We start from the raw sequence: 12,844 nt of genomic DNA on the forward strand, positions 1-12,844 counted from the left end.
CAAAGGCACATGGTTCGAATCCACCTGCTGCTCAGAGGGAAAAGGATAGGCAATCACTTCTCATGTGATTAACTGCTCTGAAAACCTGCTGGAAGATCAGCTATGGGCTGTTCCAACTTGACAGTACATAACAACATACACACACACATAAACACATATATACATACATATATACATATATTTAATGATATAAATAAAATACTGTAGAAGCTACTTAAAGAGCCTCCATGATCTGATAAACCAAATAGGTATAAGAAGACTAAGAGTGGAATATGACACTCCTTACCCCATCACAGCCCTAATCAGATGTAAGCAGAACTACCCTAGGGTGTAAACAGTAATATCTTTTACTGATGTGGGATCTTTAGTACCACCAAGAAATAATTATCAAGAGTGTAGTCTTGCGGCCCTGTTGGCCCTGGCTCCCTGATAACGGGGAAGGGTCAGAACACGTGGAAGTCTGTAGGTACACCGGGCTCACAGGTACTGACGGAAACAGGGACTTTCCTCCACAGCTGAAAGACAGGGCCTTCTAGAGCTGGTACCCACAGTTAGGACTTGTAGCCTCCTAAACTGTGAGAGAATACATGTCTGTTTGTTAAAGGCATCCACTCTAGTAAATGTTATAGCAACACTAAATAACTGAGGCAGAAATAGCTATAATATCTGAAGGAGCCCACTGTGGCGCAACATTTAAATTAACCAAATTATTGGTGGTTTGAACTCAATCAGTGCTTGGTCGCTCAGTGGGAGAAAAGTGGGCAATATGCTCTGTAAAGATCATAGTCTAGGAAATCCTATGAGCAGTTTTACTCTGTCTGGTCACAGAGACCCTATGAGGGCAGACGTGAACCTTGCCCTTTCCTGTACCATCCTCACCATCTCCGATACTCACTGTTACAATCACTGTGTCAATGCATCTTGTTGGGAGCCTTCCTCTCTCCTGCTGACCCTCCCTTCAGCTTTTCAAGCATGATGCTCTTCTCCAAGGTCTGACCTCTCCTAGCAACAACACACATGTTGGGTATATATAAACATCTATCTCAGCTTTGTCAACAGAGGATCTCAGTAGCAACAGGGCTCAGATTTTGGGTTCTCCATGAGAAGAAAACAAGGTTCTTTTATAAATGGTTGATTCCAGAATAGGGACAGAGAAAGTGAAAGGTGAACAGCAAACATCTTGCTTTTCCAGACGTCAATAAAAGTGCTTAATCAATAACAGAAACATGTCCAAGGAAGGACCAGCAATCAGTTTGGGAGGATTGCCTCTGGCCAAATCTGGGTCAACTGATACATTAAAAAAACCAAACAGAAAACAGTAACAGCGTATTAAAAAACCAAACAGAAAACAGTAACAGCTTAAAAGTCATGAAATAAGAAACTATGAGCCAAATAAAAATCAATAGCTATAAACAAACAGAGGAGGAAGAAGGAAAAGCTCTTTCAGTAGTATAATGGTTGGTAGACTTATAACATCTCGACAAGAATATAAAGTCTCTACCAGAATATCATTTCAGACCATAGTCTTTTCAATCACTTGGTATGCTGCTGAGAGTTGGACAATGAATATGGATGACAGAAGAACAATCGATGCCTTTGAGGCGTGATCATGGAGAAGAGTACTGAACATCCCATGGATGGCTAAAAGAGCAAATAGATGTATCTTGGAAAAGGTGGAGCCAGAGTGCTCCCTGGTGGCAAGGATGGAAAAATCTTCATCTTCATACTTGGGTGTGTTCCAAAGAGAGGCTATCCTTGCCGAACGAAGGACACCGTGCTTGTTAAGAGTGGGGGGACAGTAAAGGAGAGGAAGAACCTTAACAAGGTGGATCGACACAGTGACCAAAGCAATGGGCTCAAGTGCGTGAGAGATTGTGAGGTTGGCACAGGATGGGACAGTGTTTACCTGACTCGATGGCACCTAACAACAAAAATAATTAGAATATACTATGGATTAGCAAAAAGCTCAACAAAACAAATCTGTCTTGGAAAAAGTATAGACAGAGTGTTCCTAAGAAGCAAGGAGGCGGAGACTTTATGTTACATACATTGGGCATGTTATGAGGGACCAGTCCCTGGAGATGGACATCATGCTTGGTAAAAGGAGAGGGACAGCAAAACAGAAGAAGCCCTCAGTGAGATGGGCTGATATACTGCTGCAATAGTGGGATGAAGCTCAGGGTGATTACCGGATGTGGTTAAAGTTATTATCACCAGTAATGAGACAGGTCTACATCTTAAGCACTAAAAGGACACAAGAGTTAGGTCAATCTTGTCAAAAATCTGAATTAAATCATAAGAAATAGGAGATGAACCCAAATTGATGGACATTCTACAAAATAATTGGGTCACATTTTTTTTTAAAATTTTTTTTTTTTATTATTTTGTGTGTGTACCGTCAAATCAGATCTGACTGGTACAGGAGGAGATTGTTCCTCCTCCAGCAGAGAATCTGGTGGATTCGAACCATGCACCTCTAGGATTGCAGTACACCTTCTTGCCACTAGACCACCAGAGCTTGCCAAAACAAAGGTCTGTCAGAAGTGAGATTCAAACCCACGCCTGCACCGGAGACCAGAATCCTCGTTTGGAGGAAGTGAAACTTGAGTATGGCGCCTTAGACCACTCGGCCATCCTGACACCTTGGTTCACATTTTTGAAAACCCTAAAGCTCATAAATTATAGTGTGTCATCAAGTCAGAACCAACTCATAGCTGAACTGTCGACCCAATGCTAAGAAACTATGCCACAATCCCAAAGATACTTGGTTTGAATCCATCAGACGCTCCACAGGAAAGGATGGGCAATCTCCTCCTGTGCGATTTATTACCTCTGAAAACCTGCTGGAGGGTCAGCTCGGAGTCAGTTCCAACTCCACAGCAAACAACAACAAAGGTCATAAAAAACAAAGAAAGCTGGGGGAACTGCTCCAGATTATGTGACGCTCAAGGAGATATGCTGACAAAATAGATTATAAAAACAAAAGAACCTATCTGTTTGACATTATATGGAGACTTGACAAAACATGAATAAGGGCTGTGATATATGGGAATGTCCTTGATTTTGGAAAATATACAACTGAAGCATTTAGTGGTCAAAACGTATCATGCCAGCAATTTACTTTCACAAATTTTGAGTGAGAAAAAGAGAGAGAGAACACACATGTCAAAAGATACAACAAATGTAGTAGGCTAACATTGGGGAATCTCAGAGAAGGGTATACAGACATTCTTTGTACTATTCTTTCAATCTTACCTTTTCTGTCAGTCTGGTATTAAAAAAAAGTCCACAAAAAACCCCCTTTGATACCAGAAGTAATACAAGAACTTCCTTATTCATAAATAATCTTTGCTTGTTTCCTTAGGATTACTAAATGAAAAGTATATTCTTCCTTCCTCCCTCCCTCCCTCCCTCCCTTCCTTCCTTCCTTCCTTCATTATTTTATTATTTTGCGTGCGTGTACTGTCAAATCAGATCTGACTCATACAGGAGGAGATTATCCCTCCTTTTCCAGCAGAGCATCGGGTGGATTTGAACTGTGTGCCTCTGGGACTGCAGTGCAGCTTCTTGCCACTAGGCCACCAGAGCTCCCTTAAAAGTATATACTTCTTAAAAGATGAGGGTATACAGTGGAGAGCAGTTTCTGAGTACTTGTAAATGTGAGGGAGAAGGGAAGAGAAAGTAGAGGAGGAGAGATTACAGGCATGGAGATGAGGCCTCAGATGGGAAGTGCTGCAGTGACGGGAATGTGCCCACAACAGAAGGGAATGGAGAGCTAGAAGAGCCCAAGGATCATCAGACAGAGGTGAGTGTCTAAAGCTGTTAACAACTCGAGACCGAGATGCTTGCCCTGAAGAGAATCTTTCTATGGCTTTACTGACTATTCAAAACACAGTAGAAGTAGGTACATGCTTCTGGTCAAATGACAGAAATCCTGGATCCTTTCCTCTGTATCCCCCTCTGCTGCAGGCCAGCGCTTCACTCTTCAGTCACACTGAGACCTCGGCCCCTCTGGATAGCACCCAAAAAGCAACTGTGGTCCAGCCAACCATCACTCAACTTGGTTTTCTTTTTTTTCAACTTGGTTTTCTGTAAGATCTAAATGATCTAAAATAACCTTTCATTTTAAACGCCCACAATACATTTCATCAAGCATACATATTAACATTGGCTCTTATCAAGTATTTGCTATTTGCCAGAGATGGTGAGCTAAGTGCTATATATGCATCATTTCATTTAATCTCCAGGAGATAGGTGTTTTCCCCATTTCACTGATGAGAAACAGTAATCCTAACTAAGTTAACTCATTCAATATCATAAAACTCAAATTTAAACTCAAAAGTCTGATTCTAAAATCTTCATTCTAAGCCACAGTGTTGGGCTAAATTTAAAGCAACAAAAAAGGCAACTATAAGTTAAAAATTTTAAATTAATAAATTAGGAACTGCTGATGAAAAGGACAGGCCACTGAATGCACATTCCACCTATCCTTTCTGTAATCATCTAAACATTGATTTGATAAGGGTACTCTACCTGACAGAAGAATTGCTGCTGGGTCCCTGCTCCAGGTGTGTTGCTGAAGGTGCTGGTAGATTTGGAAGAAGAAACCGGAAGACGGTGAGACACACTGGCCGGTACTGGAGTCCTGTTTGGCTGCGGCAACTGATCTCCTGTAAAGTTTGACCCTGATGCACCAGACTGAACCGCGGAGCCAAGACTGGGATGGGTGGTGCTGGATGAACTGACCACAGGGAAGCGACTAGGTCCTGCCATGTTTGTCACCGAGGGCATGGTGGTGAAGCCAGGTCTTCCTTGGGAGACATTGCTCTGCCCAGGTGACAGGTGTAACACAGTCGGTGATGCCTGCTGCAAGGGCATCTGTCCACCAACAATCTGAGGAGAAGCGTGATTGACTATCACAGGACTCCCAGAGGCAGAAAATGTCTGCCCAGACACTAACTGGACGGCGGCGTTCTGGCTGTTAAGCATCTGCCCGGAATATGGTGGGTTGGTCCTGAGCATGTTGGAAGAGTTTCTGTTCAACATGACATGCTCTGAGGCCACTTGGCCAGAAATGAGCTGAGAAGGTTGAGTCTGAAGAAGTTGCCCATTTATTGTCTGGACATGGTGTACCGAGTTGGAACTGACGGAAAGGCTTGTGGGTATAAGGAATTGATTTTGGGGTGCATGAGGCTGGCCCATGGGAGAATGAATAACAATACTACCCCCAGCACTGCTCACTGCTTGTGAGGTGACTGGTTTTCTCGTGTTCTGTTGATTTACAATGTTCACAGACATATGTGGACCAACTACTGAGCCCTGGGGTGAGCTTGCAGAGGCAAAAGAGATCCCTTGTTGCACGTGGTGCTGCTGTATTCCCAAATTGTTCACATTGTATGTGTTTTGCTGCCCCATTTGGATAGGCTTTGGCTGGATGTTAATTGGGACTTTGTTTGAATTTGGGGCCAGACCCCTTTGTATTATGATGTTATGCACAGGTAGCGACGTCTGAAAATTTGTGCTGTTAAATGGAACAGTAACAGGTTGTGCTACTGGACTGGAACTGGAATTTCCAAACAAGGAGTTGCCATTAGGAGTCTGTCTGTGAACCAGCAGGCCTCCACTTACATTTGATGGGGCTTGCTGCCCACTCCCCTTCAATATGATTTGAGATCCATCTAGGTTATTAATAGTCATCATGGAAGGCTGATTACCAAATGACCCAATTAACTGTATTTGACCAGAACCACTAATCTGACTGCTATTAGACAAATGCTGGCTGGGAACACTGATGCCAACGTGTTGCATAAAGCCATGTTGCACACCCACTGTATTGCTTGCAAACGATGCTCCAACAGGCACGTGAGTCACCCCTATAGGCTGTAGCGTCTGACCTGAGTAATTAGAAACATTAGAAGCCTGAGTAAAGGATGCTGATGAAGAAGGATGAAGCTGAGCTTGTGCAAACTGTTGGCTGGAACTTATACTGGCATCCAAATATGCCTCTTCTGCCAGTGTCTGTTCAGTGATATTGGCTTCTTGCAAGGATTTCTGAAGAATGTCGAAAGGTTGGTCCTCACTAAGATCGGGAAGAGGAGAAGACTCAAGTTCATCTTCAAGAAACTGGAGGCTACTGGAAAGTGGTAGTCCTTCACTAGGCCCTTCTCCAAGCTGGCTGCTTACACCTTTGAGGGATGACTTAGGGTCAGCATTCTTTAAAAAAAACAAAATAAAACAAAACAAAAGCAGTATATTACAACCTTTTTTAAATTTTCTACTAGTTTATTTATAAAATTAGAATACAAATTCAAACAAATTCTTTTCATTTCCTCACCCCCAACCACCAAATTGTACAACCCAATGATTAACCCTCCTCCCCCTGCACATCCACATCCCTCTGCTTTCTTTGAAAAAGATGGGTTGGTGGTTTTTTTCCTTTAAATCCTGCTTTTGAATTTAGCATAAATCTTCTTTTTAGACACAATCCAAACTGCTAATCTTATTTTAATGTTTTAATAATAGCAAACATTGTTTTTGTATTTGCAGTCCTTGAGCTTGTAAACTGTTTTGTAGGGATTGATAAAAAACATGGGAACTATTTAAAGTTTAGTTTCACTTTTGAGACACTGGCATACACTTCCTATTTTTCAAAACTGCTCACTGTGCAAAGCCTGTGGATGTGAGTGTCCAACAGACAGAACGTTCAGTCCACTGTAACACAGAAGTTTCAGGGACGGTGGGATCTCTGGGTGATGCAGCTCTTGTGCTGACCCAGAAGAGAGCCTAGAAATAGACTAGTGTGAAGGAAGACTCTAAGTTTTTCCCCTCATCCTCATCCACCTCAGCACGATTTGTTCCCATAAAAACAAGTTTCTGACATTAAATGAGTGATCAGTTGGTTTCTTAGGAGTCACCAGCTTATAAAGATGTTTAAAAAACCACTTGTATCTCTTATTCAAGTAAAGTAAAAGTCTATCAACATTCATTAAACTCTCATTTGCTTCCAGTTAGAGATAACAAAGGCATTTAAGAACCACAGTCAATTATAAATAAATATGATATACTGAGCTTTTCAGCAGCACTTCACTGGATATGCCAGAATTATTAAAGGAGAATAATCAACAATTATGTAAAAATTAGATAAAGAAAAACATTTTAAAGGAGAGCAATAAAGAATGAGTACTGTAACTTGTGTAAAACCTTAGGGTTCAAAGGTGTTGGAGGCTAGAAGACAGGAAGAACTAGGTAGAAAAACCAAGACGAGTTACTCCAGTACCAAAGCAACAGGTGAAATGGACTAAGATGACTTTAAGTGACATGAACATCACTCTAGGACTTGAAGAACCATGTGAAAGGAAGTCTGAAAAGCAAGTGAAACCAAAGACGGTAATTTTTTTACAGAAAAATATGGTAGCATCAAAAAATACATGCTGAGTGGTGACACACAGTTGCCGCTGTTGTTATTATGTGCTGTCAAGTAGGAAATGACTCACAGCTGACCTTCCAGTGGGTTTTAAGAGGCAGTAAATTGCATAGAAGGAGACTGCTCATCTTTCTCCTGTGGAGCAGCTGGTGGAATTGAACCACATGCCTTTGGGTTGACATGAGACTAATGTTGTTATTCACCATCAAGGTGGAAGTGACTCATAGCTGACCCTCCACCAGTGGGTTTTCAGAGGCAGTACATCAATCGTTCAGGAGGAGATCAACCATTTTTCTCTTGAGGAGCAGCTGGGGGATGTGAATTATGTGCCTTCTGGTTGGCAGTGCAACTTCTTACCACTAAGCCAGCAGAGCTCCATGCACGGTTAGTTTAGTGGATTTTACCATACATGAATTAAACATCCACATAGATCTGAGCATTTCTACTGCTATTGTAAGTGGTATGATGCATTTCAGGGTCTCAACGAACACACACTGGATGAAACAGTGAAAAGTTTCTATTAATACTCACATGGAAGTAGGAAAGTTGGTAAATGAAACCATTAATATGGAGAAGTACACTTATTATGAAATCACATATAATTATTACTTGTTTAGAATGAATATCAGAAATTATATCGATTCACAGTTTAAAGGAATTAAACATTATGACTTGACTCAAAAGCACCTAACACCACCACCACCACCACCACCACCACCACCACCAATAGTACATGGAGAGGTGTCTTAATGATAAGCTATGACCTGACATACTCTACATGCATGCAAATATTCAAACAGTTGTGCCTTCCAAAGACCTTCTGAATATGAACCCATTTTATAGTTGAGGGAGATGAAGACCATGATGTGTTACAGAGCAGAACTATGCTCCATAGGTTTTTCTCAGCTCTAACCTGACAGAAGCAGACAGGTACCTGCAGTACCACTGGGGGGATCTGAACCTCCAGTCTCTAGATTAGTAGTCAACTGTCTGTCCCAACTAGGCACCTGGAGTCTGGTGGCCTTGATTAAAACCCTATCTCTGCAATTCTAGCTGTGTAAGCTTCCCTGTTTTAGTTTCTGCGTATCTAAAAAATGGGTAATAACCTACTTCATGGAATTATTATGAGAATTAATATAGGTTAATGAGGTTAATGTATGCTAAGCTCTTTAGTGTCAAGCACTGAATAAGTGTCAGTTATGGAAAAGATTAATAAGTAACTATATTTAAGAGCGCTTTTTAAAAAAAAAAAAGCTTATGTAACAAAGTTCAGAATATTCTAATTGAACTTTCTCCAGCTATATTATAACCTGAATAATTTTAGAAATAAAACTGAAAGCTTTTTCTTTTTTAAAAAGTAAAGCAAAGTAAATCTTGTACAAATTCTATACTGGTTAAATTAAAAGGTCAAAAATGCCAACACAGGTCAACAGATTTTTCTTTCCTGTCAAGTACAAGGGCAAAGGAAGGCTCTTCATCATAAGACTAGAGCCTCAGTTCACAAGGCAACAATGAGACAGAAAGACTTGCTTGTTTTCCAATACTCACACTAGCGTTGGCGAAAATAGAATTTGAATTGGCTGTAGAATATCCTGTATTAGTCAAGTCATCGTTGCTCTAAAAAAAGAGTACACATTCAACAAAGTGGTTACTTCAACTATAAAAGAAGAAACCAAACTTATGTCAGCAATGTTCTCAGAATTACTTACTGATTTATTACTAGGTCCATGAAGAAAATAGTTCAATGCTTGTGGGTCTCTATAAAATAAAAACAGAGGAAACAACAAAAACGTTACTTATATTTAGGATTAATTTTTCACTAGAGTGAAAAGGAAATAGCATTAAAATAATTTTTCAAAACTTTTTTCCCATTTAAAAATAATTTTATTAGTAGTGTTTTCTTTTGAGAAAGCACTGTTGGCTTAGTGGATATAAAGTTACTACCAAGCCAAAGGTGGGTGATTTTAGTCTGCGGCCCTCAGGCCTGGTTTGGTCTGTGCATTGCTGTACAGAGGTAACTTGTGGTCGCTGTAATGCTAAACACTGTGACAATGATGTGTCAAATGTGATAATGGTTACCCACGGTATTTGGTGGAGCTCCCCAATTAAAACAAGCTTGGAATCAGGAGTGGCATCCAATTCCAAAACAGCTTGCCTCCCAGAGAAACATTATGAACTTAGAGAAACGATGAAAGTTATACAAGTGTTCAGGTCTTTTGTTCATAGAGTTGCTATGAGTTGTCTATGACTTGATGGCACTTAACAACAGTAGTGTTTTGCTTATTTTGTTCTGATGTCCTATTTTCCATGAGTACTCAATTGTGCCTCCTGGAATTTATTAGAAAATAAATTTAAGAAATGAAAAAAAAATAGCCATTGAGAGCGAGCTAACTGTGATTCAGCCACCTTGCTGCACAGAGCGGAACTGACTCACAGGCTTTCCAAGGCCTAAGCTTATGGAAGCTGCCACATCTCTGCTGCAGGCTACTGGTGAGTCCAAACCGCTGACTTTTTAGTTAGCAATCAAATCCTTTGTTATCATATGTTGTTGTTATGTGCCGTCAAGTCGCCTGTGACTCATAGTGACCCCATGTACAACAGCCATAAACTCTGCTCTGTCCTGTGCCAATTGCACTGTCTCTAACACATCCATCCTGATTACCCCAGTCACTGAATCAATCCACCTCATAGAGGGTCTTCTCCTCCTGTGCTGTTCCTCCACCCTCCCAAGCATGATGTCCCTCTCCAAGGACCGGTCCCTCCTTACAACATATCCAAAGTATGTCACACATACACCTTGACCACATGATCAGGAGGTACCACTCCTTAGAAAAAGATACCATGCTTGGAAAAGAAGAGAGACAGCTAGCCAAAAGAGCAGAAAACTCTCAAGATAAACTGACACCGTGACTGTAGCAATGGATTTGAGCATGGTAAAGAATTTGAGTGAAGATGGGACATGGTAAGGCATGGTTCTAATCTGTTGTTCACAGAGTTGCTGTGAGTCATAGTCAATGGCACTGAACAATAAGAGTAAAGCACTGAAACCCTGTGCCACCAACAAGCCTTAAATTCAATAAAGGATTACTAAATCATGACCAGGATGTCTATATTTGTGTCTCTATTATAGAAAAGCTGCAGGGTTTTGTTCATAGGGTCACTATGAGTTGTGCTCGACTTGTTAGCAGTCTACAACCACAACAACTATATAATAAATATAATAACAAATTATGTCATGTTTAGTTTAAAATCCACTAGCCTTAATATATTTATTAGGTTGTAGCACAACAGTAAATTTCACCTGTTTTATTTACCCTGAGTTTAGAATGAGCTTCTTACCCAATAAGATCAAGGAGACACGAGTCATCATCATCATCCATGACAACTATGAAGAAAAAGAACAGGAAAGCACAGGTCAGCAGAGCTGAGTCAAGACGTCAGTGCAAAACACTCTACATTCTAGATACAGGGCTATGTGATTCATGTGTGCTTTCTTCCTATATACTTACAATACAATTGAAAAAAACTTGTCATCATTCAAGAGACAATTAAACCAATTCCTTCATTTACAAGTCAAGACTAATTAAAGATAGTTGGTGGCAGCCTCCTTCATGCTAGATCCTCTATGGGGCAGTCTGTAAACCATGACGGTAATGTCTTTAAAATGTCTCATGAACAAGGGGGGTAAGTTAGATTTTTGTTTTAGTAAGAATCTCCTAACTATCTATTAGTATTTTTTAATTTTTGCAATGTGATGCTTCTAAATGTGATGAGTAATGGGAAGAGATTTCTTTCCATATTTTGGCTATCTTTAGGAAAACAGGAAAGCTGGTTCTCCCTACATGTTTATGAAAGTGGGGCACCACAGTCCCACTGCTCTGGGGTGCACCCTGAGTCCTGGGCTCCTCCACAGCAGCAGGGCTGCTAACCAATTCCACACTCTCTGTATCCCAACACTAGAATTTTCAAAGAAGAAAATAGCAACCCAAACCCCATCCCGGCTCCAAGCCCCAGGCTCTTCCCAGCCACGGACAGCATCAAGTCTGGCCAGCTTGATGACTGTGCTTTGGCTGAAACAGGAGCAAATGCACGCATTCCAGCTCTGAGTCCTCTCCCCTCCTCCTCCCCACCCCCAGATCCAGTAAACTTACACTACTGCTCTGACACCTGGCAACACTGCTTCGTAGCCATTTCGAGCCATGCATGGAATAATTTACATCACAGAATGCCAGAGCCAGGAGTTCTGGAGCAGTTGGAAAGGACAGTTGTAAACGGCAGTTGGACGGAGGAATGAAACCCTGAAGAGATGCCCAGAAGAGGGACACGCCCGAGGGAGGCAGAAGGGATGATTTCTACCAAATGCTTTTTCTCGGCTAAAACTGTCCCCTCCTCTCTCGTTCCCCTAAACTGCCATTCCATCTGTAACAAGGCCAGACAAATATAAAATTCACTCCTGTCCCAACGAAGGGAGCTTGCTTTACTCAGGAGGAGTCTTGAAGGGTAAGTTTCCCCTGATGTGGGACGTCCCTGCTGCTGAGTGAATTCACTTGTTGATGATCTGGGAGATGACAATCCATCCAAACAGCACTCCAGTGGAGGAGGGGGAGGACGGGTGAGGAGAGACGAAGAACGAACGCAAAGCTTATCAAAAGGCAATGATCACGGGTAAAACTAGGGGAGGCAGCTGGCTGAGTAAAATATGGAGTCAGACTTGGGAGTTACTCCAGGATATGCTAACACAGTGGCTCTAATAAAACATAAGAAATGATGTAAGACGGAAAAATAGAAAAATAAACTGTCAGTGAACAGATATGTGTACACAAATCTGTGGGAAGGTCGAACCTCAAAACTTGATATTCAATATGCGAGACTCACATTAGTGATTCTCCTAACGGGCTTGTCTCCCAGGCATCCCAATGCAGAGAAGAAACTGGCTGATTCTGAGTCATATAATCAAGCCTACAATGTGGCTTTTCCTTCTATATGGCAACAAGATCATGTTAACAAAGTCCTACTTTATTCTTTGTAAATGTATCTTTTTAAAGTGTGCAACAATTTTTGGCACCAACAAATGAAGACAGAAGTGAAAGTAGCCTACATGAAACAAAAACTATGTTCATCATCATTTCTAGTTTCCTTCATGACTTTATGCCTCTGCCTGTTCCTGTGCCTGAGATGCCCTAAGTGGTAACAAAGAAACTCCAAGAAGGGAAATCAACACCAGTGACCCCACTAAGGTGGCACTGCCAAGTACAGACAATGTTTTTGCTATAACACAGCTCAAAGTGACAAGCTACTTCTTGAGTAGTCCAAACAAATGAATTTAAAAATCCTTTTGCATTCTCCTCTACCAAACCAGAGAAGCCAGTAAACCATTTGATTTGAAAGAATGTCCCTGGCGTCTATCAAGGAGATGTGGAT

At 41.2% G+C, this 12,844-nt stretch overlaps 1 protein-coding gene across 1 annotated transcript in view; it reads right to left on the bottom strand.

Annotated features, from left to right (window-relative positions):
- GLTSCR1L (GLTSCR1-like) overlaps window positions 1–11,655 on the bottom strand; it is a 36,765-nt gene extending 25,110 nt beyond the window's left edge. Inside the window, exons 1-5 of the mRNA XM_006881982.1 lie at window positions 11,575–11,655; window positions 10,763–10,808; window positions 9,133–9,181; window positions 8,972–9,040; window positions 4,534–6,213 (exon numbers count right to left, since the gene is read on the bottom strand). Coding sequence (XP_006882044.1) covers window positions 4,534–6,213; window positions 8,972–9,040; window positions 9,133–9,181; window positions 10,763–10,803 — 1,839 coding nt within the window. The 5' untranslated portion in view covers window positions 10,804–10,808; window positions 11,575–11,655. The remainder of the gene's footprint in view (window positions 1–4,533; window positions 6,214–8,971; window positions 9,041–9,132; window positions 9,182–10,762; window positions 10,809–11,574) is intronic.
- Window positions 11,656–12,844: the final 1,189 nt, after the last annotated feature.

Source organism: Elephantulus edwardii, unplaced genomic scaffold (assembly GCF_000299155.1).
Source record: "Elephantulus edwardii isolate Elephantulus edwardi_28Jun2011 unplaced genomic scaffold, EleEdw1.0 scaffold00017, whole genome shotgun sequence".
NCBI classification, from domain to species: Eukaryota; Metazoa; Chordata; class Mammalia; order Macroscelidea; family Macroscelididae; genus Elephantulus; species Elephantulus edwardii.